General features: G+C 39.8%; 1 protein-coding gene across 1 annotated transcript in view; it reads left to right on the forward strand.

The window, feature by feature from the left end:
* Nucleotides 1–27,861, forward strand: part of PIK3C3 (phosphatidylinositol 3-kinase catalytic subunit type 3) — a 134,991-nt gene that overhangs the window by 11,798 nt on the left and 95,332 nt on the right. Inside the window, exons 5-8 of the mRNA XM_045021739.1 lie at nucleotides 14,245–14,331; nucleotides 15,894–15,989; nucleotides 22,650–22,721; nucleotides 27,015–27,119. Coding sequence (XP_044877674.1) covers nucleotides 14,245–14,331; nucleotides 15,894–15,989; nucleotides 22,650–22,721; nucleotides 27,015–27,119 — 360 coding nt within the window. The remainder of the gene's footprint in view (nucleotides 1–14,244; nucleotides 14,332–15,893; nucleotides 15,990–22,649; nucleotides 22,722–27,014; nucleotides 27,120–27,861) is intronic.

Below are 27,861 nucleotides of genomic sequence, written 5' to 3' on the forward strand. Positions count from 1 at the left end.
TACCTGAACTCTACCTTCTTAACAATGTCCTGGCAAAACAAACCCGTGCTACTTCCATGTTCCATAATAAACAATGTTAGTACTTGTGACCAAAAACTACAACGTTGTGTACTTAATTGCTCAGTGGTTATGCTGCTTTATGGCTAACTTTGAAACCATACGGAGAGCACTCAGAATAACTTTTACCAAGTCCTGATTTATGAATAGCACACGGAAGGCAATCATTCCCCATGTTCTAGCAAAGGCCCAATCTGCTCAGGTGCTGAGGGCAATCAACCTCTCATAGTCGGTGTTAAACAGTTCAGATACCAACCCTATATTTTTCCCCTTTGGCAGTCATTTATCCTGTTGTCACACAGTTCATGTGCCTCAATATACAAAATTCATATTTCCCCCCATCTGTGGTGTAGCATTGTAACTCCAGTCGGCTACCAAGAGGGCAATTTTTTCCACCAAATGAAGCTGCTATTTATCTTTTTTATTTTTGCTATAACAGGTTGCCTTTTCTTCCTGTGTCTTTCTCCCCCTCCTGTTCAATTGTGCTTAGATTCAGCCTCACAGTGGCAGAGGTAGATTGGTGCTGTGCTCCTGTAACTTTACCTATCGTACCTGCTGTGAATTCAATTGACTAGGGTTTCTGGCTGGTGGAAAAGAGTTCGCACTCACTCAGGTGTGCCCTAGGCAAATGGATTAATTTGTGCTATGGCGTTCTTAAATTCAAGCATCTGCTTGAGTAAAACAGACTTTCAGTAGTTCTTATAACCTATTTAGCAGTTAATGAGCAATTAGTGATCTAGTATTGCTGTATGTAAAAGAGAATTTGAATATTTGTTAAAATGAGCAATTAATAGTGTTGGTTAAATGTAGGCATAGTATCTGTTTACGCTGTGTTCCAAAGTCATCCTCATTGACTTCTATAATATGTTTGCAGTTAAAGTACTGGACTGATTTATGATCATCTATGATGGTCTTATGATGATGATGGATTGTCTGACACTAGAGACCAGGCTGAAATCCTCCAAATGAATTATTACTTTAAAAAAAATACAGCTGAAGGAGCTGCTTTCCATTTGAAGGAAAATCCTTTTTATTTCTTGACACTTTTTTGACCAGCACTTCGTTGATCCACATGAAGAATTCAGTCACGCTCGTATAGGTTTTGGACATTGTTGAAACTCCCATTCTTCTGTGGAAAGAAAATGTTTCATACATAACCTTCTCAGGTTGCTGAAACCATGGCAAGCATTCAGTTTAGTAATGGAGTGCCATATCATCACACTAACGTGAAATGTTTGAAAGTTGCTTCAGAAACTGTCAACGTGGCTGAAAGCTGTGAAGTTACCCTCCGGGGATTGTTGGCAAAGTAAGCTCCATTCCCTACCCTTAGTAATCTGTATGCAGAGAGTGGAACATTTTAGTGCTCTGTTTCCTAGTAATGACATTAGGACATTACAATTAAATAATTCTACCTTAGGAGTGATAGGTTAGTTTATTGCTTTAAAATGAAAACTTTGCTGCTAAATTATCACTTCTTCCACTTTCCCTCCTTCTACTCACATCGCTGCTCCTATCAACTGAATGAAATTGCCTGATCATACCACCACCTTGTCCTTAATAACATCAGTAAAAGCGTAGAGTTCTTCAGGGTAAGCTAAAATTCATCTTCCATTTTCATCTAAAGAGAACATATTTCTTATTTCACAACAATTGGTGGCCTTTCTAATTGTCTATTTTAATCCGTTTGTGTATTCCCAGAGACCAACATTGTTTCTGACAGGGTAAATGTGTGTGGACATCCTGTATTGTGTTTTATATTGATAATCAGTGATATATTGTGGGGAAGGAAAGTGGAGAACCAAATTGGATCATTGGGATTACATTTAACCTGCTATAATGATTGATCTCTTACCTTATACAACATTGATGTATGCCTTTTACTTCACCTTTTGGCCCAAAGGAAAATTAGATCTGTAGAGTAGCCACACTAGATACTCTACTTTCAGGTAGAATAGGCACAAGACAGTAGGAAGCAGTTTTGCATGGGTTGAAGTGATTGACTAGATCAGTGATGCTCAGACTGCAGTGGTTTAGGAGACAAATTAGCAATCAAGATTACCCAAAAGAGCCACAGTAGTGTGAATTCATTGTTTCATTTATTATATATTCATATTTAAACAGTATGACATGGGAAATACTTAGTTTATATATAAATTATATATTATTTTCACAGCACAGTGACTGAGCAAGTATTATTATTTTATCAACTACAATTGATTAATAACAGTAAAAGCATCCTGATTGGTTAATCACTTAAGTTAATCATTAAAACACTGATTTAATTATCATGCGTCTCCTGTGGCTCTTTGCAGCACGTTAAAGAGCCACTTGTAGCTCCTGAGTCTCAGTATCACTGGACTAGATGCTTTTGTGCTGAAGGGTGGGGTACAGATCATTTGGTGCTCGGTGGGTGTAGCCATGACACACACTGCCCTAGTAGTGCCCCTAGGAGATGACCTACTGAGCTACATCTGTTTGGAAATCCCAGCAGTGGTTTATTGTCAGCCCAGGGAGGCTTTCACCACTGGGGAAATAATCAAATACAAATGAACTTGATTAGAATCTTAAGAGAAGGTTTGTCGATATTTGGAGAGAAAGGGGTTTTGCTCTAAAATCCGGGACAGGAGGATCCAAAGACAGAAAGGCATCTCTCTAGTTTAGGGCCCTACTGAATTCACGGTCCATTTTGGTCAATTTCACAGTCATAGAATTTTAATAATTGTAATGTCATGATTTCAGCTATTTAAATCTGAAATTTCACGGTGGTGTAATTGTAGGGTTTCTGACCCAAAAAGGACTTTTAGGGAGGTTGCAAGGTTATTGTAGGGGGAGTTGCAGTACTGCTACCCTTACTTCTGTGCTGTTGTTGTCGGTGGAGCTGCCTTCAGAGCTGGGCAGCTGGAGAGCAGCAGCTGTTGGCTGAGAGCCCAGCTCTGAAGGCTGAGCCTCTGACAGCAGCAGCACAGAAGTAAAGATGGCATGGTATGGTATTGCCACCCTTACTTCTGTGTTGCTGCCTTCAGAGCTGGGCCCTCAGTCAGCAGCAGCCGCTTTCTGGCCGCCCAGCTCTGAAGGCAGCACGAAGTAAGGGTGGCAATACTGTGCCCCCCAAAATAGCCTTGTGACCCCTCCAGCCCCCAGAAGTCCCTTTTGGGTCAGGACCACCAATTTGAGAAACACTAGTCTCTCCTGTGAAATCTGTATAGGATAGGGTAAAAGCACACACAAGACCAGATTTCATGGTCTGTGACGTGTTTTTCATGGCCGTAAATTTGGGAGGGCCCTATCTGTAATGCTTGTCTTCACAGACTTGTTTGGAGGAGGGGACACATGAAGGGAAACTTACAAGAGAATATTGGTTTTGATCATAGTGATTTGGTTGTACAAAATTAAACTTGAAACCTCAGAGCTGGCTATGTTTTTTTTTCCCCCTTAATCTGTGTCTTCTCTAAACTTTCTTTTTAGCTGCTCAGGCGGTGGCTGCGCAACATAGGATTTTCCCTTCCCCAGTTCCTTTTCTGTGATTCTAGATGGTCAGCAGGTGAATTCTATAAAAGAAAATTTAGCCTGAGATTTACCAGGAAAAAATTAGTAACTGCAGTTTCCTGACCTAGGTGGTGACATTTCAACTTCTGAAAATTAAATTTAAAAAGTTGCTGTCTGTGACTTATCAAATGCTTGTAACTTAGGTTAGGTTATATTGGAGTCCAAAGCCTCAAAATAATGTCAAGTAAATCAGCTGCCTTAAGCACATGAACTTGTACCAATGTGTGTCAGGTTATGTTTCTAATATTCCCAGGGAAAAGGTTTCAGAACAGAGGGTGTCAGAAGCCTGAGGCCAGTCTTCAATTTGACTGGTTTAAAATGGCTGATTGCTTAGAGGTCAAGCTGTAAACAATGAAGATAAATTTAATAGCTGTTTTTTCCTTACTATTGGATAGCTGTATGATAGGATTTTCAGTGTTCAGTTTGAATACTAACTGCTGACTAGAATCACTGACTGTGGACAGGTATGATTCAAACTTTCCTACAGACATTCTATTGAACCTTAATTCTAGACTGCAGTATCCCTACCTTTCCATTCTTAGGTTCCTTCTAACCACTTCAGCATATCATGCTGATTTTATGTACAGAATTTGTGAAATGGACAAATATCAAAGAAGTGAATGTTGTACTCACTTTCATGAGGATCCTGGCCTAGATTTGGATCCGGATCTGTTGCGATGAAAGGCTAGTACGAAAAGTAACTTCAGTACCAACTCATTCAAATGTATATAGCAGCATTGCTTAGTGTATTTGGCATATGCATCAGCCTTGGTATCGGTTTCTGACATCAGGCCAAAAGTTTAATAGGTGTTTGATCTGATGTGAAATGAGCTAGTGAGTCATTTTGTTGAGTACCTAGAGATCAGACATCTGTCACAAACAATGATTGACAGACCATAGCATAGAAACCAAAGTTTGGATTTATCATCATGTAGATCAGTGCCATTCATCCACCCCTTATGTATTCTACAGCAGTGGTCCTCAACCAGGGGACTGGGGAGCCGTGAGCAGATTTCAGGGGGTCTGTAAAGCAGGGCTGGTGTTAGACTTGCTAGGGCCCAGGGCAGAAAGCCAAAGCCCCGCTGGGCAGGACTGCAGCCTGAGACCCAAGCCCTAAAATCTGTGGCTAAAGCCGAAGACTGAGTAACTTAGCTTTGTGATGCTCCCTGTGGCATGGGGCCCTGGGCAGTTGCCCTACTTGCTACCCTCTAACACCGGTTCTGGCTTTTATATGCAGAAAAACAGTTGTTGTGGCACAGGTGGGCCATGGAGTTTCTGTAGCATGTTGGGGAAGGGGGGTTAGAAAGAAAAAGGCTGAGAACCCCTGTTCTGGGGAAGGTGCAGAGATGCTTGTGGGAGAAGAGAGCTGTCAAAGCTGGCATTTCTGGTGGAGTGATGGGGACAGTTGACACAATATTAGAGTGGCTGGATAGGGAGAGGTTAAAATGCTTGGCCTTAAGGGAAGGACAAACAGCTTGTACTTGTTGCAATGAAGGCTGATATTGGGCTACTGAGCCAGCCTTCGTACCATGGGGAATAGGATGATTTTTTCCCCAGTGGTTATCAAATGTACGTTTCTGTATAGACCTGCAGGATCATTGCTTCATAATGAAGAAGAAAGACCAGTGTAGTGTCCTCGAGACCTACATAGTATCATGGTAGAAATGCTGAGACCTCCTTCCTGCAGTGGCTAGAGCAGTGGTCCCCAACGCAGTGCCTGCAGGTGCAGTGGTACCCACCAGGCCATCTGTGTGTGCCCATGTACTGGCCAGCAGACAAGCATCCACCGAAATGCCGCCGAAAAATGGCGTCATCAAGAGGTGCCGCTGCTGAAATGCTGCTGATTTTCGGCGGCATTTTGGCGGCGACGCCTCTTGATGACGCTACTTCGGCATTTCAGCGGTGATGTCTCTTGACGTTGCCGCTTCTCGGCGGCGTTTTGGCGGATGCTAGTCTGCCAGCCACGGTCCTCGGTGGCTTGTCTTCCGGCACCTGCCACCTGGAAAAGGTTGGGGACCACTGGGCTAGAGTGAGCACTTCCAGCTGCTGTTCAAAGCATTTTAGAGACTTAGTAAATTCTAATGTTTTGTCCATCCCAGGATTTTTTTTAGTATCTCCAGAAAATTCAGCCTTTATGAAGACTTTTGCTAGATAATTGATTCTGCCGTGTAAAGAGTAAAAGAGTTTGAGATGCAGAATCATGATCAAAGCTACTTGTACAAAACAAAACCCACAAGTTGTTTGATGCAAATGTATTTCTTCTGCAGTATTGCGATGTACTTTCATGGTGCAGTGGAACGCAATTTCTTCCTCAGATTCCTCAGTAAAATCCTGGTTATCATTTAATATTAGATTGCTTACCAGTGTCTGAGGCTGTCAAAAACGTTTAGCTTTGTCCAGAGATCTATGATAGCAAGTGTACTGAATTAAGTTTTTAGATGCAGTGATGTTGTTGCTGTGTTGGTCTCAGGATATTACAGAGACCAGGTGGGTGAAAAGTAATATCTTTTATTGGACCAACAGAACTTGGTTCAATAAAACCGTACCCACCTTGTCTATCTAAATGAGTTTTTGCCAAGCTAACATTGAACCCTAAAAAGCTACTAATTAATGTTTTGGAAGGTGTAATTTCCTTGCTGAAGCAATGGCTTAAAAAAAAAGAAAAGGAAGAAAAAAAAGTGAGGAATAGTCTTCAAGAATCTACTAATCTTTTCAGAAGCTTAACTAAAACAGTTGTAAGGCAAACATCTCTTGACTAAATTATATTAGATCCTCATGTAAAATGTGAAATTAATTTAGAAGTACTATGCTCAAGGGCTCGTTATGCACTCTCCTGCATATTTTATTCGATGCCTCTAAAAAACCAACAAAAACCAACCCACCTCTAAAGTTATTTTTATCTTATAGGATTACATCATTTGGCAAATCTAAAAAAATATTTAGTTTCAGTAAAAGAAACTTGGCCTTTTGATAGCCAAGTGTATTTTGTCTTTAAGGGCAATGTATTGTGAAGGAGAAGCATGTGCTTTTTTTTTTTTTCCTTTTGTGTATTGATTTAAAAGGAAAATAGTAGCAATATCTTGGGTGGATTTGGTTTAGGTATGAATTTAAAATACACCTCTACCTCGATATAACGCGACCTGATATAACACAAATTCGGATATAATGCGGTAAAGCAGTGCTCTGGGGGGTAGGGGGGGGCAGGGCTGCACACTCTGGTGGATCAAATCAAGTTCAATATAATGCAGTAAGATTTTTTTGGCTCCCGAGGACAGTGTTATATCGAGGTAGAGGTGTATAGCTGTGTGGTATGATGCAGAAGTTTCAAAAGACACAATAAGGTTTATTTTGGTCTGTTTCTTTTGATGCATTTAAATTTTCTTTTCCTGGCACTTACATTGAGCTGAGGTGAGCTCTTCTCACCTATTTGTTTGTGGGCATAACCAAGCATTCATGATACAGAAGCAAGCAAGGGGATTGTAGGGAGATTGTATTCATTGTCAACCTGATCCTGTGACGCAATAAGCTTCTCTTGAGAGATAGTGAGTGCCCTCAACTTCCCATGTGGTAAAATTCTGATTAAAATACGGTATTAAATTCCAATTAAATATTTGGAAATTACAATCCTTTAACATGTTGGTTAATTAACAAGTTTCTTTAATATAGGAGCCTGACAAGGAACATATGGAGGAAGTAAGTAGCAAGAGGGCAAAGCTTGTCAGCACCTGGTTTTGGGAGTGCATGCTTCTGACACTAAACTGTCTAACCTTTATTAATAAGAAACCTTCCCACTTTGCTATGAATTGTGATTTTTTTGAAGTGAAAGTACCTTTAATCAAGGGCAGAGTGGTTTTTTTTATGGTTGCTTTCTTGGTTAAAGCTTTTGATAGTCAAATTTTCCATTTCTAATATTAACCAACACCATTTTCGAGATGTGTATGAAAGCATGCTCGTGCGGTGTGGGCATATACATCTGTACACGCTCTCATCCTTTCCAGTTAGAATTTTCGCAAAAGTTGGCTAAAAGTATTTTTTAGGGATAGCTTAGTGGTTTGAGCATTGGCCTGCTAATCCCAGGGTTATGAGCTCAGTCCCTGAGGGGGCCATTTAGGGATGGGGGCAAAAATCTGGCAAGGATAGTACTTGATCCTGCTATGAAGGCAGGGGGCTGGACTCAATGAACTTTCAAGGTCCCTTCCAGTTCTACACTTCTATTATTCTATAAATAAACATACATTTCTTTCTATTGCAAGGGGGCTTCCAGAAATATTCCATATGTTCATTGGGTTTTCACCAGATTGGCACCCCTGCTCAGTAGAGCCTGTTCTTGCTTTATCTCTGTGACCTTACATAGAAATGTAGAAATAAGTTAGAGGTGCTTCAACATTCCTTCTCTATAAGTGTATCCTTACAAACTGGGTGCAGGCCTGAGCAGAAGCAAAATGCTGCCACAAGCAGTAAAACCCGTTCAACAATAGAGAACCTTGATAAGCTAATATAAGCAAAAAGAGTTAAACTTTTACAGGCTGAGAGTAAACCCAGCCCTCAAATAGTAGGGAACCATACCTTCCCCCAGGCATCTCTTCCTTTTGGGTCTCCAACCCTTTATTATGCAGAGATGTTTGAGGGGAGGAGAAGATGAGATTGAGTCCCCCACTCCCACCCCGCCATCTGTGCTAGGGACTAAGTAGTGCCTGTACAAGTTGATACTATCCTATCTTTTTAAATGGAGTTGTGTTGATTGATTGCATAACACCAGCTAGGGCACTGTTGTTACTCTCACTCCTTCAGAAATAAAAGGAATTTTCCTCTAAAATGAAAACATACCCAAGCAGCAGCGATTTCTTGTAAGATGAGAAAAAAAACCTGTAAAGGATCTGGGACCCTTATTTGGCAAACATATTTCTTTAATCGTCTCGAAAAGGCTCAGTGCCGTATATGCAGACAAATGGAAAACATTGCAAGTTTGAATCCAGTGAATGGTGGTCATGCATATAACATTTAGCCATGATGGAGTGTCTCCTAGATCTCTTCCATTTTGTGATTCATACCAGAGTACGTAGCATTTGATTTCAGCAACACCATTTCAGCCTTCCACGCAAATATCCAGAGCAGTAATCAAATAACTAATCTCAAGGAAACCATTAATAAACTCCTTCCGTTGAACAAACTTGTCTTTCTACCCGTCTACCATCCTCTATTCCAGTAATGCTATATAGAGAGAGCAAAATTCAACTTTGGGTTGTGCTGGCTTTTGGATGTCATAACCCTGCAGAGGGTTTCTTCAGGTTTTCCTCCAGCTTTTGGTGAAGCTTGCTGGAGTGGAGAGACTGGTCCTGGCAAAAGAATACTTCAGGATTTCTAATATGAGGCACTCTGCATTGTTGGGATGAGAGGGATGGAAAATATAGCTGTAATTTTAAAAAGCTGTGTCCGAAGACTACCATACTGTCCAATATACTCAGAGTATAGCTGTACTCTACCTCCCTGCTGTACAGTTTAATTTGTAGATTACATTTGAGCAGGTGCAAATGTTGGGGGATTTACTGGAAGGATCCACAGATCACACACCCAGTTGAAGATTAACCAATCCTACGTAATCATAATCTCTTAGCTGTTACCCTGGGAACCTACAGTTCCTCATTTAGGTAATTTTTGGCTCCTTCCTGGGAGATGCTGGCTAACTTCAACTCTCCTCTTGTTGTCACTTAAAGGACTCTCTTTTGTGGGTGACAAGAATGCCTTAGTACCTCATAGGATCAGGTTCTTAGTGTTTGTGCTCATTTCACTGCCACTTCCTCATCATCACTCCCATTTTCATTTGTTTTCTTTACCTGTCACATCTTTTCATTAACCTAGTTAGTAAGATCACTAGGAATATATGGTCTTTGCAGCTCTCAGGATTTTTTCACAAAATTGCAGTTTTGAGGGATTTTTTTTAAAGGATTCTTGTCATTCTAATTCCTGCTTTCAGTCTTGTGAAGTTGTATCCTTACCAAATTGGCTGTCTTCAATTAATTTCAGTGTACTGAAGCCACAGACTGCCCGCAGCAAGATGGCCTCCAGGTTCCTTTAACTGAAAGTGTTGCTACCAGCCCTCATTGCTTCCAATGGCTGAAGGTAGCCTGCTCAGGGAACATGGTGGCCATCTTAGTTGCCATCTGAGGGATAAGCTGGGGAATGTGGGAGGTGTTGAGAATGGGATGCTGGGAGCAACGGAGAGAGAATGTCAGGAATCAAAGGAATGTGAGTGGCAGATACAGGGAAATGTAGTGTGACGGAGAAGGAGAAAAATATGTATTAGAATAAGCGTGAAATATGGGGAGGGAAATGGATGCAGGTGGTAAGGACAGAAGACTTGAGAGAGATCACGGAGAGAGAAGAGACAGTGACCCTAATCCAGTCCTGTCCAGGTAGGGAGAGGTGTACAATGGCAGCTCCCCACATCTAAGGTGATAGGAGAGGGTAAGCAGAATCCCTTCCAAGTAGGGAACAGTTAGATCTACACTGTGCGTATCTAAGGTTGAATTATAGCTCTGTGATGATTGCATGGAAATGGGGGCATGCTGCTTCTCTCTACAAAGGGGGGGGGGGGGAAACCAACACCCCCCCCATGACATTTAAAAAAAAATACTCTGACTTAAAAATAAATAAGGTGTAAAAAAAAAAAATCTTGTTTTTCTTTTGAGGGGGGGACTTTCTGACTCATGACTTTTGAAATTATTGCCAATTCCATGCAATCTATTAATTACGTGTTTGTACAATACCATCACAGTGGGCCCTGATTTGGGCCTCAAGGTGCTACTGTAAATATAGAAAGGAAGAGAAACTCCCAGCCGGACTGGGCTTTTTCCCTCCTGTCTCCTGCACCCCCTCCCCCCCCCGGTCAAAAGAAAGCGTCTCGTGAAAAGAGTAAATTAAATTTAAATGTTTGTCTACTTTCCTTTACCCAATGGGGGTGTAAATATACAATATGCATATTTATATATAAAATCATTTTATATAGTACAGACATCAGTTATGTTATCTTTATAGACAGGCTCACTGCGTATTGACACACATTGGCAAAAGCAGTACTTCACTTTTCAGCCCTTACATTTTAGGCTTGCAGAATGGTGCTAGGACAGCCACATAGCAGCAGCATATTGTGCATGTATTTTGATAGCATACTATGCCTGTGTAGTTCCAATTAATAGATTTTTATAAGGCATCTGAGCTGTCTTATGCTTTGCACTCAATGCATTTGTTGTGGTGGCTGTCCATATTTGAATTGCTAGTATCCTGGCTATGAACAATTGCTGAGCCATAATAATTTGCTTAACAGAAGTCCTAACATAACTTTTCATAGATTCTGAGGCTAGAAAGGACTACTGTGATCGTCTAGTCTGACCTGCATAATACAGACCATTTTACTTTCCTGAATTAATTTCTTCTTTGAACTAGTGCATATCTTTTAGAAAAAAATCCAAACTTGATTTTAAAAATTGCCAATGATGGAGAATAAATCATTGTCCTTGTAAGTTGTTCAGTGATTGTTTATCCTCACTGTTAAAAATGTACACTTTATTTCCGGTCTGAATTTGTCTAGCTTCAATTGCCAACCATTGGATCAGGTTATATCTTTTGTGTGCTAGATTGAAAAGCCCATTATCAAATATTTGTTCCCTGTGTAGATACTTAGGGGTGACTTAAATCAGAGTCTAACCTTCAGTTTAAGCTAAATAGATTGAGCTCCTTGAGTCTGTCACAATAAGATATGTTTTCCAACTGTTTAATCATTCTTGTGGCTCTTCTCTGAACCCTGTCCAATTTATCATCATCCATCTTGAATGGTGGACTCCAAAACTGCACACACTATTCTAGTAGCAGTTGCATCAGTGCCAAATACAGAGGTAATATAAACCCTCTACTTCTGCTTGAGATTCCGCTGTTTATATATCCAAGGATCACATTAGTCCTTTGGTAACAGCATCTCATTGGAGCTAATTTGCTGCTGATTATTCACAATGACCCCCAGGTATTTTTCAGTCACACTGCTTCCCAGGATAGAATCTACATTAATATATGTCCTATGTTCTTTTTTCCCTAGGGTATAGCTTCATATTTGGCAACATTGAAATGCATATTGTTTGCTTGCGCCCAGTTTACCAAGCCATCCAGATTACTCTGAGTGACCTGTCATAGCCTTTTTTTTTTTTTTTTACCAGTACACAATCTTTGTCATCTCAGACTTTCAGTGTTGAGTTTGTGTTTTGTCAAGTGTTAGGGTTGCCAACCCTCCAGGATTGTCCTGGGGTCTGCAGGAATAAAAGACCAATCTTCAATTAAAGATTATATCATGTGAGCAAATCTCCAGGAAATCGTCCAACCAAAGTTGGCAACCCTACAAGTCATTGATAAAAATGTTAAATAGCATAGGGCCAAGAATAAATCTTTACAGGACTCCACTAGAAAATGCTTCATGATTATCTGTTTACAGCTACATTTTGATCCCTGTCAGTTACCTAGCTTTAGATCCATTTAATGTGAGCCATGGTACATTTTGATTTTTAAACAAACAAATAAAAAAAACCCTAGAAAAATACAAAATTAACAAGTCAGTTGCCATACAGGAGTCTTTAATTTGCTTTAATTTACAAGTCTTCAAGCCTTATAGTGTAATATAATACATTATCTTATTTCTGCTATAAAGACCGGGGACTTTTGCTGGATATGAAAGGTAAAAAAATCAAAACTATGTATGTCTAATTTTCAGAAATAACTTGTGTTTGAAATTTTATCTTAAGTTCTACGTAATATAATTTCTGTTCTTCTGGCAAAAAGATGGTCACTTTACCGTATTTCAAGGCTTTCCTAAGTTCTTAGTATTAGGAAGGCCCAGTGCTCCTCCTTGTGTGTGCCTGTGCCTCTTGCTGTTTCTTGTAAGCTTTTATTATACCCCCAAGTGGTTGACAAACTACTTTCTTCTGTTTCTTCTTGAACTGTGCAGTGTGAGCCACAGTTAATAGATTGTCTCATAGACTGCGTTGGAAGGGGAGATAGTCACATGACATCTCTGTAGGAACTATGGCAATTGCTTAGGCAGAATAGTAGCATTAGCAATATATTTTTAATGTACACCTCTACCCTGGTAGAACGCGACCCAATATAACACGAATTTGGAGAGAACGCGGTAAAGCAACGGGGAGCCCTGGGCCCTTTAAAGCGCCACCTGAGCCCCGCCACTTTACTGCGTTATATCCGAATTTGTGTGGAGCCCCAGGCCCTTTAAATCCCCACCCGAGTCCTGCTGCCAGAGCTTTGGTGGTGATTTAAAGGGCCCGGGTCTCCCCACAGTGGCTGGAGCATCGGGCCCTTTAAATCCCCGCCAGGGCTCTGGCAGCCGGGCTCGGGTGGGGATTTAAAGGGCCTGGGGCTCTGGCTGCTGTGGGGAGCCCTGGGCCCTTTAAATTCCTGCCCAAGCCCCGCTGCCAGAGCTCTGGTTGGGATTTAAAGGGACCAGGGCTCCCCACAGCAGCTGGAGCACCGGGCCCTTTAAATCACCACCCGGGAAGCCAATCCAGTCCGGCACGCCGTACCGGACCAAACCCAATATAACGCGGTCTTACCTATAAGGCGGTGAGATTTTTTGGCTCCCAAGGACCGTGTTATATCGGGGTACAGGTGTATTTTAATGCAGGGATTTGGAGCTGTGCTCTTGCTCTGCTCCAGCTCCAGGCAAAAACCTGCAGCTCAACTGCTCTGGAGCTGCTCCGCGCTCCAGCTCCGGGCTCCGCTCCAAAGCCCTGTTTTAATGAGATACAGCATTATCATCATTACCTTTCAGAAGTGGCGTGCCGAGTCTTCATTTATTTACTCTAATTTAAGGTTTCGTGTGCCAGTAATACATTTTAACATTTTTAGAAGGTCTCTTTCCATAAGTCTATAATATATAACTAAACTATTGATATATGTAAAGTAAATAAGGTTTTTAAAATGTTTAAGAAGCTTCATTTAAAATTAAATTAAAATGCAGAGTCCCCCAGACCGGTGGCCAGGACCCAGGCAGGGTGAGTGCCACTGAAAATCAGCTCCTGTGCTGTCTTTGGCACGCGTGCCATAGGTTCCTAAGCTTGCAGTAACATATCATTCAGCTCTCCATAGACCACCAGCAGATGCAAGACCACAGTTTTGGAATCCCTGCTGTATGCAGTATCACTGGCGAAGACAGACTTACTGAAATCATCTTTAAATTATTTTTAAGAACAAGAAGTATTGTTTATAAAGTTAAATGAAGTACCAAACTTTTGCATTCACTGATTTTGGAGATTCGGAAATCTTTCACATGGGACGAACCATGAAGTCATTAATTTTGTCATGCTAGAGCTCTGCTTTACACATAGGACCCTTTTAATATGTCATATTATTATGAATTCAAGACTAAGGTTAATGATGTGTATATTTTGTCCTTTCTTTTGTGATCAATATGTTTTGGATCCTGGGAATATTTTTATAATGCAGATTGTTTATAGGGCACACTTTATTTGTAACGTAGAAACTTTTGAACTCCCTCTCATATGTGATTGTCTTTGAAATTATGGCTTGGCTATTCTTTTTCAGTCACAGCAATTTAAATAGTATCACTATATATTTCTATGGCAGCTCACCAAGTCTCATCGACAAGGTCACATGGTGAAAGTAGACTGGCTGGACAGACTGACCTTTAGAGAAATAGAAATGATCAATGAGGTAGGTCATCATATATCAGCTTTATAATGGGTTTTGGGTCTTGTTGATATGGAAGCCTTGGCTTGCTTGTAAGACTGTAATTCAAATGACTTGCCCTATTTTTCTTCTCTCTTGTGCACATTAAAGGAAGAAATCAATCTAAAAAGAATGACTTTCTCTGGCATTAGTGATACAGAGGTAGCTGAAAATAGATCTAGATATCAGTTAACTTGGCTATAGGTGCTTAAGACTGTTAGAGCATCATGGGGTGGGGCGGAATTGAAGTTGTCAGAGCAACTTCCTTCAGTAAACTTCAACCCATATAAACTCTGCATTAAACTTGTAATCAGTTTCTAATCAACTCACAACCTTTTGTTTAAATTGATGTTGGTTTGGGAGGGAAAATATTGCATCTGGAAACTTTTTTGCTTAAATCAGTTGCTTAATTGTTTTTAATCTACGAATTGAACTCCTGCCCCCAATTCAGGAGGGAAGTGTTAACCCATGAAGCCAAAAATGATCTCCTTAAATGGCCTATTCTCTGAAAGGTGCATAGACTGACCACCTTACTCAACACATCTGCTCCCTGTGTTGACAGCTGCTTGCTTGTGTAAGGCTATGCAGCTTTTAGTGACATGGTTGTGATAAAAGGAGTGTAGCTCTCCTGCTGACAAAAAACTTCCTCCCACAACGAGCGAGTGGTGTTAGTGTTGTCCACAGGAGAGCGCATCTGCTGAGAAAGTGCTGTTCACACCTGGGCTTGTCATGGACAAAACTTGCCTTTTTTGGACAAAAAGTTTTGTCTTTTTCTTGCAGACAAAGCCTAAGATTTTTTTTTTTAGCTACTTGGCATTTCAGTGAGACCTGCAGAGATAATGAATTGCACTTCTATAGCACCTTCCACTGGGGACTCTAAAGTGCTGTGCAAATTCTAACCTTCAATGAAACATACCTGTTTTTAGAGAAGGGAGAACTAACACAGAAGAGGTGATTTGACTCTCGGTCAAGCAGGCAGTCTGTAGCAGAACCCTGTCTTCTGATTCTCATGACTGTGCTTTAATTACAAGACCAGCCTCCCTTTCCTGGAGAGTCCATACCTCCCTGGGTGGGCAGACTAATTCTCTTGTGAGTTGTGCAGAGCTGTTTACTAAGGTTCAGTAGCAGAATTTGATATGCAAACCAGAAACACACCCCAAAACTCCAAGATCCCAAGTTTTATTTGCAGTGTTAGCAGTTAGAAAACTTGTAAACTGAGCAGGCTGTATCTTGAAGCCATTGGTGTGCCAACATAGCACCATTTAGTGCAACTTTAATCTGTTATTCCACTGGATCACTTAAACCGTTTCCTCTTCTTGAATGCAAATTTGTTGTAGAGTGTGAATGACAATATATAATGCCAGAGGAAGCTTGTATCCTAGAGTAAGTAGTTATGTGAAATTATAAACTGAGTAATTGCCACATCTGATAATTTGATCCATCAGTTACAGCACAAAGGAAATATGGTTATTACTGTTAAGAAAATGCTGAAGATTGATGTTCTTCTTTAATATACAATCCACATCTTTAGTCTGTTTTCTTTTTAGAGTGAAAAACGAAGTTCTAATTTTATGTACTTGATGATTGAGTTTCGGTGTGTCAAGTGTGATGATAAAGAATATGGAATAGTTTACTATGAAAAGGTATGTGCCTTGCAGGTTTTATGATCTCTTTTAGGAATAAAAAAGCAAACTTGCAGCAAAAAATATTACAGGTTTTCCTGCTGAGATGAAATATTTTGTTGCAAGATAGGAGTAGACAGCTGTCAGTGGCAGCTGTTTATGTACATACAAATCAAATAGTATAGCTACAACAAGATTACAGAAGTCAATCATTCATGTAATGCAGTTCAAGATTACAGAATTTAATACGTGCAAGTGATTAAAAACTTTTTCATTTATTGTTCCCCAAATCAAGTAGTACTTTCAGAGTAGCTTTATGTAAAATTGGTTCTTGGATTGGGATAAAGAGATCTAGATGTCTTCATTGGTAGACTTAATACAGGCTTGGCTTATCAAAACTTTGCACAAGAGCTGTGCCAATAGGCAGTCTCATTTATCTGAGCAAATAATGGAAATTTATTTCCCCAATATTCTTTATGTTCTAAAAACACATTTTGATACTTTTTTAATAGGTTTTCATGACAATAACAAATAAATGAAATCTCTGCTTTCCTCAGTATTATATAATATTTTGCGTTTATGTAGCATCTTGCTTCTAAGGATCTCAGGCCACTTTACAAACATTAACAAACTCCCCCAAATAACTTGCAAGGTAAATAAGTATTCTTATCCCTATTTTACAAATGGGAAGATGAAGGTAAGAGGTTAAGTGAATTTTCCAAGACTACATTGCGGTTTGAAAAGCTGGGATGAGAATCTGGATCTTCAGATTTTCATATGCTTTAGCCACAAAACCATCCAACTCTCCTACCTTGATGTAATTTTTTCTCAGGTAAGTGTTTTTGTTGGAGACTGTCTGATTGCAGTATATTTGTGTTCGCTTATCTAATATAGTCACATCACTTTTAATATCTTGTTCCCCGTGGTCTGTAGAAAAGATATGATCGGAAGGTTCATAACAAACATTTGCTCATATAGGCTGGATATTACAATTATAAAGTGTTGTGTTATACAGATGTTGTATCATAATGTCCACTTTTCTGGTGCTCCCTTTGTCTACGATTTTTGAAGTGCTGCTGTTGCATTTGAATGATGCACTTTCAGAGTGGAAGGATGGTTATGGAACATGCCTGTGTTTTGCCCCCTACATGCACGTTTGATTGTAGTGGGAACTGAATTTGTGCTGTCTTAACGTGTTGCATATATTTTATTTGCTCTTGGGAGAGAGAACGCTTGGTTTTGAACCAAACAAGTAAAAGTAGTCAGAAAAATTCCAGTGACACATTTTTTCATTGAAATTTGCCAGTTTGAAATAAAAATGGCTCCTGGAAACAATTTGATTTCAATGAAGTTCTTTGCATTTTCATTCTGAATTGGACCGAAACCAAATTTTGAAACTGAAATCCTCTACGAAACGGAATTACTTTTCTCTGCATAGCTCTTCAAACAAGCCGGAAGTATTCTTAGAAGCATGAAGAAGGAATATAATCAAGGTATAAAGCTGGCTTACTAAGCATCATAAGATAATTAGGTGGGTAACTGCAGAGCTTAAAAGTAGAAAAAGCCACAATTTGAAGGACTTGTTAAAAAAGCTACTTCATACAAATTCAGGACCACTTTTCTGGAAACAGCAGAAAACAATCCATAAATTAATTGCCTGTCTTCTCAAGTTTGTTATGCTTCCACTTAAAATATAAAGATCACCTATCCAGCATATAGAATGTAATGGAACTAGGGTAGGTTGTCACCTGTCTCTGAGTGATAGTCTAAGTGAAAATTACTTGTCACAGTTGTGTTGATAGATTTGTTTTTTGGTGTTGTGACAGAGAACCAGCCTGTTAAACAGCTGCTGATAGAATCTGAGATTCTGTGACTCAACACTCAATTACTATACATAAAATGAAGTGACAGTGGCCCCTTCTGTATTCTCTATCAACTTAATTGTAATGCAGTATTTAAAATGTGAGGAATGTCAGTCTGCAGGTAGCAAGAACACAACTTCCGATTTCCCTTTTAGGCAAACATCACTCATTCTGGAAATATCACTGTGTGAATTCCAAAATGCAAATATCTCATCTCATCTCATCTCTATGGGTAAATGAACTCCAGCATTTTTCATGAACATGTATTTTCGTATGGGGTTTAAGTGAAACCAGCCTTGTATTGGGTAAATAGGGCAGTTGCAGAGCCAGATCCATTTAAAGGATATTCTCATTAGAATATCTTTCCCAGTGTTAAAAAAAAATAAGGTTTTATCAGTCTCTGAAGCCTTGCCTGTGTGTCTATCTAGGTTCTGGATACAGATAGTTGTATCCTGCTGGTACAGCTTGGAACCCTGGTTTAACTAATCCCATAGTGTGAGATCAATAGAACCTCCTATTTGTTAGTGTTTTAGAAACGGATAAATACTGTAATTTCAAAGAGGTACAGCAGAACCTTGTTTGAGCAACACTTCACTTTACCGTAACACACTATAATCTGCAAAACTGGCAGTCTCTCTCCACCTTTCATCAAAGAATAAATAGCAGAGAGTGGTAGTGAGGTCTTACATTTGTAAAAATGTCATTTTTGGAATATAGTGGAGTATCTTTAATAGTATGCTATAAAATATTTAATTAAACCAAACTCAAAACTAACTCTGTATTCTTATGAGGTTTGGCCAGTGGCGGATTAATGATTTTGCCGCCCCCAACCCCATATGAACTTGGTTTAGTTTTTTTTACAAATTTGTTTGAACTAAAATGAATCTAAATATCATTACAATAATTGAACACTTATAAGTTTTATTATAAATAAAATTACAAGTACAGTGGACCCTCGCTTGAACGTGTATCTGTATAGCACGATTTCACTTATAGCGCGGGAACGTGCATGGATCCAAAACTGAGAACTGCTTAATTTCTTCCTTCCGGTCATATTATTAACGTTTAGGATTCTCGCGAGTATGTTTACTAAATGGTGTCGCGCTGTGGTTTCAATACTGCATTGGCCTGCTAAACCCAAGGTTGTCAGCTCAATCCTGGGGATTGGTCCTGCTTTGAGCAGGGGGTTGGACTAGATGACCTCCTGAGGTCCCTTCCAACCCTGACATTCTATGATTCTATAATACGCGCTATGATTGGTAGAATCGCGGCGTAACTGATGCCGCAATTACAAAAATGCTGCTATTGTAAATTTGCCGTCCCTGCAAATTTGTCAGCCTAGGCGACAATACACTGCTGGGTTTGGCCTCACATTTGTTTGAGACCTCCATGGCAAATTAGCAGGTAAACAATTGTTGGCGTGAATTATTGAGGTTACACAGTCAGGGACACTCTAATAGATATTGATGTTCTTTGAGTGAAATAGAGGGGTCAGAGTTGCACATTCCCTGTCCATTTGAAAGGTGGGTAAAACTGCCAACATGCTTATTCTGTTGACTGATGTCATTGTCTGTCTGTCTCCAGGGTATTTCGTAGCCTATTCTGAAATACGGCTATTCTGTCTTTAATGAGAGAATTTGGCCCACGAGAGCAATGATAGAATTCAACCAACTTGCAAATTCTTGTTACAGTTTAAGGGTTTTTTGTGCTAAAACATAATGAAATTGTAAAGACAGTTTCCTTCATTTGAGCTGAATAACTAAAGTAAGCAAAAATAGGTCATTCTGGTTTCACGTTCAACTTTTTATGTGCAATCTAGAAAAATCGGTGGGCTGACCTGTTAAGTAAAGTTTTTGCTTTTTTTTTAAAATTTGATTTTTTCACTGTAACAGAACAGCATGGTGACAGAAACACTTCACTTTTTTGTTTTTAACTAAAATATTCAAAGCTGAAAAAATACAGATGAAATCTTAAAAAAAAGTGAATTCTTGGCTTTCAAATCACTAGTTGAGCACTAGACCTTGGAACAGTTGACTGCTATATCAAAGTCAATTCTTAGTATTTTAGGTTTTTATAAGCTTGCCGCTGTTATAAAGCTTTAAGAAGTTCATTGTTTCTTTTTTCTATTGGTATAAGATTTTTCTTTTTTAGCCTTGGGATGCAAGGGAAGTCAGACCTTAATGATTGTATTGCCTTTTTCTCACCTAAATTTATGATTTGTGGTTGTAGATGAAGGGGGAGATTTTTCAAAAGTACAAATGGGCGTTAGGCTCGCAACTTCCACTTGATCAGTGGTGTTGGGGTACCTCTCTCCCCTTGGGGCCTTTGAAAATCTCCCATTAATGTTTTCTACTATCTAAAAGATATGAAATATTGATTTCTAGTTCTGGCATTCTCCAGAATAAGGCTGATTAAAGTCACAATTTAATTAGTGGATAAAAAGCAAGACAGCAGCCAGAATATTTTTTTGTTGTTAAGAACCAATACCTTGTGACCTGGCAGGTGTACAAAAGAATGGTTTACACCACTGGAGAAAATGATGCCCAATTAACCAGTAAAAAAAATTATCCATTTCTAAATTAGCTCGGCGAAGTACTAGCTCACTGGTCCCTAACAGGTACTTCTAAATAGTCCAGGGCTGAATTTAGCAACTACTACGCTAATCTGAGGTCCAGAAAATTTCAGTTTCTTATTTTAATGTGATACATGTTCTCCTCAGACCACCACAAAATGTTCACATTTAAAAAATACTATCTTAAGTCAGAAGACGATGACAGTGGGTAGGATTTTCTAGAGCTCTCAGCATTGGTCTAACTCTGTTCTCATGGAAGCAAATGGCTCAGTAAGTGTGGTGTATGTGTGTGCTTGCTTTTTAAATTAATTATTTTTTAAAAATATTCTGGAACTCTTGAGTCTTTATCCTAACTGTTACTAATTCTTTGTGTGGTCTCGGTCAAGTCACTGAGGGTACACCTACATTTGAGCTGAGAGGTGTGATTCCTAACTTTCATACTAGGCTTCAGCTAGTGCCTGAAAATAGCAGGGTGTCCACAGTGACATGAGTAGCAGCTCTGAGTATAATCCCGCCTGACCCCCTGAGGTACTTCCGTGCAAGCTAGGAATCATATCTCCTAGATCAAATATAGATGTACCCTGAACCTCACATTACCCATCAATAAAATGAGGATACCTACCTATCTTGTGGGGTATTGTTAAGATTAACGAACTAATGTTTGTACAGCAATTTGGAGATATACTAAGTACTAAATATTTATTATTAAATGCATTATGATAAACTGAACAAATAGAAAATGCTAAAGGGAAAAACGTCATAACGCACAATCCCCAGATGAGTTTATTGTATGTTTTTAGATGTTTTTGGGGGAAAACTCGTAACATAGGATTAGCCATGGTTAAAGTGGGCATGGGGGGATGGAAGGGTGGCGGTAGTGGTTAGATAAGTGGTTCTGCTTTTATACTAAACCTCTCCCCCACTACTCATTTTTCCGCATCTGCCTGCTGCTGCCTGTCTAACACCTAGATGGTAAGCTCTCACATACAGGGACAGATCATCTTTGCTCCTTGTCTGTATAGTGCCCGGCACAGTGGGGCCATTGATCCTTGGTTGTCACTCCCAAGCAGGTGCTCCTGTAATAGAAATAATAAATATATACTGTAGCACCATACATCTTAATTAACACTAAAGTCACCATTTATGTAATTTATTATTTAATTTTGTAATTGAATTGAGCAGAACTGAAGAGGATTGTCCTTTTTCTTTTACTTGAATTTTTAAAAATTCAAAATCTTAAATTACCTAATATGAAAAATAGTCATGCATTTATTCACAGGCTGAGCTTAACACCATCCACATATTATATGCATCTTACTTAGTTTAAAAAGTATTGTTTACTTTTGTGTGTGTGATCAGAATTGTCTGTAAAAACATTACCGTATTATTGCATTTATTAGCTTCGTCTGCCTAAAAATTTCCTCCAATGTATACTTAATTTACTGGAACAAAACCAAGCTTTTGCTATAGTCAGCACTGTAGAATCAATATATGCACAGAAAAGTGAGCTATATATTAGTCTGCCTCATGTATCATCCACAAAACTGCTAGCTATAGTGTAAAAAAAATAATAATAATAAAAAAAAAATGCTCGGACTGGTAAGGAGGGGAAGCAGATTCCTTATAATTCCCAGTTCAAACTAGAAGCAGATAACTTTGTGCCATTCTGCAATTTCTAAAAAGATGCTTCCCAAAATGGTGGTCTGTGTTGCACTCTATACTGAACCCTCAGTATAGGTTGTGTCTCTGTGTGTTCATTTTCCCTCAACTCCAGCAAATACTCCAAATCAGTAAACCCATATTTTCATGATGGGACATTTAAATTTTGTCCATAAGTGTTTTGGCTACAGCTTTTGAAAATTGTTTGTCCACACAATGGGGCCCTCTAAGCACCTCCATAACAGATACATCATAGCAGTGAAAATTTCCATCCATTTTTTTCTTCACTAAAATGCTAATGCTGATGAAGTTTTAAAAATTATACTGATCTCTAAATTTGTCACATAAATAGATGGAGTTTATCCTTCGGTCTCCTATTTCCTTCTATCTTCTCAACTTTGTCAAAAATTAACTAGAAAAATTCCTTTCTATATTTTCTTATCCTTTATGCTTTTTGTTGGTTATGCATTGAAAATTTAATTGCTTTATTTTCTCTTGAATATGGAAAATAGTAAATTATGACAAGACACATTGTTCATTATAACTTGTGAGACATTTATTGTGCCTTTCAATTATGTTGCTATCCAGGATGGTGATGAGTCATCTCCAATTTTAACAAGCTCTGAGATTGTTAAGGTTCCAGATCCCCAGCTGTCTATGGTGAGTAATTTTCTGTGCAGTACAATCCAGATCATAACAAAACTTCATTGTGGGGTGCTGTGAAGTTCTTACAAGTGGTGGAGAAAAACTCTTGACAATTGTATCTGCTATGGTCTTAAGTAAGTTTAATTGCAGCACAAAGTTGTGGCTACTGCCAGTGTAAGTATTGAGTAAATCTAGTTGAGAAATAATAGTGAGATTTTTAATTTATCAGTTTGTTATTAGGCTTGGTGGGATGGTCAAATATTTTTAGTTCATCAAGTGTCCTCTGCATATTCCCATTCATGAGACTTGTGCTGACCGGTTCAGCAGGACCTTAGAATCTCCTGATAGCAGTGCCCGTTAGGATGCCCCTGCAGCTTCACCCCCACCCTAGCACTTGAGCATACTCTGAGGGTGTGGGTATAAAAGGGGCATGGCTCTCATTGCTGCCTCAGTTCCTTCCACCCACAGCAGTGATGTGAACCTGTCTCTGTTAGGTCCGTACTTTCATATTTCACTAAGACTTCTGCATCACATGTACCTATGTTTTTCTATTGGTTCACCATTTCTAGTACAGTGTCTTACCCTTTGGCCTTTCCACTGGACCCAGAATTTTTACAAAATGCCTGGCTCCAATAACAGTGTATTTGAGAAGGCAAGGAGTTTTCATCTTCCCTTACTTAGATGATTGGTTCCTGAAGGCTCCCTCCGAAGATTTAAGGAAGGCCATTCAGATTATTCATTCTGTGTTCGGAACCCTAGGTCTTCTCATAAATGGAAAGTATCGAAGGAGTAGCCATGTTAGTCTGTGTCCACAAAAACAACGAGGAGTCCAGTGGCACCTTAAGGACTAACGGATTTATTTGGGCATAAGCTTTTGTGGGTAAAAAAACCCACTTCTTTAGATGCAACTGAAGAAGTGGGTTTTTTTTTACCCACGAAACCTTATGCCCAAATAAATCTGTTAGTCTTTTAGGTGCTACCGGACTCCTGGTTGTTCCTAAATGGAAAAAGTCTCTTTTCCCCCATCACAAAAGATTCCATTCAATGGTGCAATTCTTGACTCTATAAAAGGAAGAGCTTTCCTTCCAGAAGAGAGGTTTTTAATCATAAATGGCACAGACTCCTTCAACATCCCTCTCAGAATGTAGGTTTTTGGTTCACTGTGTCAAGACTGATGTTATCCACAACATATGTGACTCTGTATGCCAGGCTCAGAATGAGGCATCTTCAGCACTGGATCCTAAAGAACTTCAATCCCGTTATGGACTGTATGCCAAAAATACTCACTGTTCCGAGGAAAGTGTATCTTCCCTTAATGTGGTGGTTGAAACCACAGAATGTCCTCAAGGGAATTTTGTTCAACCCAGCTCCTTCTTTGTTGTTAATAATTACAGATTCCACAAAGATAGTGTAGGGAGGGAGGGGTACAACTTTGCAACATGTTTATTTGAGGTCTTTGGACCTACAGAGAATTCCAATTACATATAAATGTACTGGCACTGAGGTCAATCCACCTGGGTCTCAAAGTGTTTCTTTCACAGGTCTGGAATGAGGTAATTCAAGTGGCCATGGGCAATGTTTTGGCAGTGTAGTATTTGAACAAACAAGGAGGCGCTCGATTTTCTCAACTATGCAAAAAGGCAATAAAACTTTTAGACTGGTATATCCAGTAAAATATATACCCAATTGCCCCACACATAGTGGGGCAACACAGTGTGATTGCTGATCAACTGGGCAAAGATTTGTTGCAGATGCACAAATGGTCTCTAAAGAATTCTGTTACTCAGGATGTTTTCAGCCTTTGGGGATTTCTGGTCATAGGTCTCTTTGCGACAAGATTCAATTCAAAATGTCCCCGTTTTTTTGCTCAAGAGCTGGCTCAGGCAGTCTGTCATTGAGGGATGCGTTTAATATATGCATTGCTCCCATTTTCACTTATCACCAGAGCCTGAAAAAAGATAAGGCAGGATTGAGCCAGGGTAATTCTCATTGCTCCAGCAGGGCCAAGGCAGGAGTGGTACACCGAGTTATTCCATTCATCCAACAGCAACTACAAGATGCTTCTGTTATCAACAGACCTGCTGTCCCAGGTCTTCCATCCAGATCTCTGATTGTTACATCCGGCAGCATGGGTAATATGCCTTGGATAGAGTCAGAAAGATCGTGTTCGGTTGAGGTGCAACAAGATATAATTAATTCCCGAAAGCTGTCAAATTGAAAAGTTACAAGTCCAAGTGTAAAAGATTTGTTTTATGGGCAACTGAAAGAAGTGTTGACCAATTTCAGCTCCCATACAACTTATTTTCGAATATTTGTTACACTTAAAAGTAATAGGATTGTCTTTGCCCTCCAGTAAGGCCCATGTAGCAGCAATAACTGTGCATCATACTCATGTTAATGGAAAATCTATTTTTTCATGTACATTGGTAAAAAGCTTTTTAAGAGGCCAATTCAACCTGGATCCCCTCAGCATGGAACCTGGTCCCACCATGGAATCTGAATTTAGTTTTAACTCAACTTGTGGCTCAACCATTTGAACCTCTAGTGAGCTGCTCTTTGTCTCTCAGTGAGGACAGCTTTTATAATAGCTGTTACTTTCTCATAGAAGACTAAAAAGTGAACTTCATGCATTGATGGCAGTCCCCTTATACCAGTTTTTATAAAGACAAAGTGGTTCTTAGACCGGCTCCTAAATTCCTAAATTCTAAGGTGATTTTGGAGTTTTGTGTAAATCAAACTATCAGTCTACCAATATTCTTTCCAAAGCCTCATTCAGGTAAAGGGAAGACCAGATTACATTCGTTAGCTGCTAAGAGAGCACTAGCATATTACCTGGATAGAATATTTTTCCCCTTTTTGATACATGCAAAGCTGCTGCTTGAAGGTGGGTTCATGCTTTTGCAAAACATTATGCATTGGATCTGGCATCCAGGGCTGATACTCTGTTTGGTAGAGCGGTACTCCAGTCTTTAACTACAACTTTGAACCCCTATAGCCAATTTACTGTACTGCTTGCTAAACTATCCCATGAGTGGAAATATGCAGAGGACATGCGAAGAAGTGAAGTTGGGTTACTTGTAACTGAAGTTCTTCGAGATAAACTCTGCATGTTCGTGCTCCCTGCGTATCTTCCCCACTCCTGCAGAGTCCAAATTTCAATATCTTGATGTTCTGCTTTATCAATGGGAGGGACCGAGGTGGCAACTGCTGCCACAACCCTTTTATACCCACAACCTCAGAACACGATAGAGCGATGGGGAGTGGCACATGGGCACTCTGATAGGCACGACTCCCAGAAGATTCTATCATCCTGCTGTGCAGGTTGGCATAAGTCCTGGGAGTATCAATATGCAGAATCCAACTTGACAAACTCCAGTTACAAGTAACCAACCTTCATTTATGGCAGGGGTGGTGGGGGAAGTTACACTGTTAACACTTCTGTTGTAAGGGAAGAGGAGGCAATTTGGAGACAGATGAGAAAGGAGGGTGATTATTACCTTAGTAAAGGAGATGGGAGATATAAGGCAAGAGGGAGCAGAGGAAGGGAAAAATATTGAAACTGAGGAGAGGCAAGTTAAATATTGCCCCAGGTACTTTGCTTATGTGAATCCCTTTCTTGCTCCACTTCCTTCTGTTGTCCTCGTTGTATTTATTGCCTAAATGCAGTTCTAGAAAACAATTCCATTATTGTGAATGCCAGTTCAGCTGGGTGGGTATTAGCAACTTCAGGAGCCCTTGTGTCAGCACCATGCCATCTAACACTGCTGTCAGGTAGTCCAATTGACACAGTGCTGAAAATGATGTTGGCAGCTGAAATCTTGTTCACACTGTTGCTTCTACTGTTTCTATTATGGCTTCAGCTGAACCAGTATTAACAATAAACTCTGGGGTTAAAAACATGTAATGTATGCAGAGCCTTTAGACTGTAAGCTCTTTGGAATGGTGCTTGGCCATAAAATGTCTAGCATCTTTAGTGCCTTAGCATGTTTAGGTGCTGTGTAAATAACTTTCATTTTGAACAAATGCCTTGATGACAACCGTTCACCCAAAGGTGAGAAATGGTTATAAAATTGCATTTTAAGTCTAAAATGATGGTATTGTCTTATTCCACAAACTGCTCACTGTGGAAAGTACATGCACTTTAAGCAGTGAATCCAGAAGACAGAGTAGTTTTTAGATATGAATACTTAAGCATGTAATACATTATTCAGGATGTTGGTGAGTCTCTGCTAGACAGTTGCGTTTCAAGACTCTTTTCAGTGGAGTTAAATATTTATAACCGCTGACTTTTATTTTGTGTATTTTTAGGAGAATTTAGTAGAGAGCAAACATCACAAACTTGCTCGAAGTTTAAGAAGTGGGCCCTCTGATCATGATCTCAAGCCTAATGCAGCTACTCGAGATCAGCTTAATGTAAGTTTATAACTTTCATTTGAGTCTTTGGTGTCTGTAAGTATACAGATTCACTTTTGCTAAATGACTTTATTCAATGTCTGACGCCAAGTTTGAAAGGAATACAATAGATATGTGATTTCTCGTTAATGTGAAATTATGTGTTGTCAATAAGAGAACTCACTTGGAGGTGAGTAGTTGTCTGGCCCAGCTCATGAACAGCCAAAGTCATTCCCATCTGGTTACTTTGAGATGAGTTAGGGTATGTCTGCACTATGGGATTATTCTGATTTTACAGAAACCAGTATTTGGAAACAGATTGTATAAAGTCGAGTGCACGCCGCCACACTAAGCACATTAATTCGGCGGTGTGCGTCCATGTACCGAGGCTAGTGTCGATTTCCAGAGCATTGCACTGTGGATAGCTATCCCATAGTTCCTGCAGTCTCCCCCACCCATTGGAATTCTGGGTTGAGATCACAATGTATGATGGGGCAAAAACAGTGTCGCGGGTGATTCTGGGTAAATGTCGTCAGTCAATCCCTCCTCCGTGAAAGCAACGGCAGATAATCATTTTGCGCCCTTTTCTCTGGATTGCCCTGGCAGACGCCATAGCACGGCAACCATGGAGCCCGTTTAGCCTTTTTTCACTGTCACCGTATGTCTACTGGATGCTGCTGACAGACACGGTACTGCAGTGCTACACAGCAGCATCCCCTTGCCTTTGCAAGTTAGCAGAGACGGTTACCAGTCATATTGTACC

This window comes from Mauremys mutica, chromosome 6 (assembly GCF_020497125.1).
Source record: "Mauremys mutica isolate MM-2020 ecotype Southern chromosome 6, ASM2049712v1, whole genome shotgun sequence".
Lineage (NCBI taxonomy): Eukaryota > Metazoa > Chordata > Testudines > Geoemydidae > Mauremys > Mauremys mutica.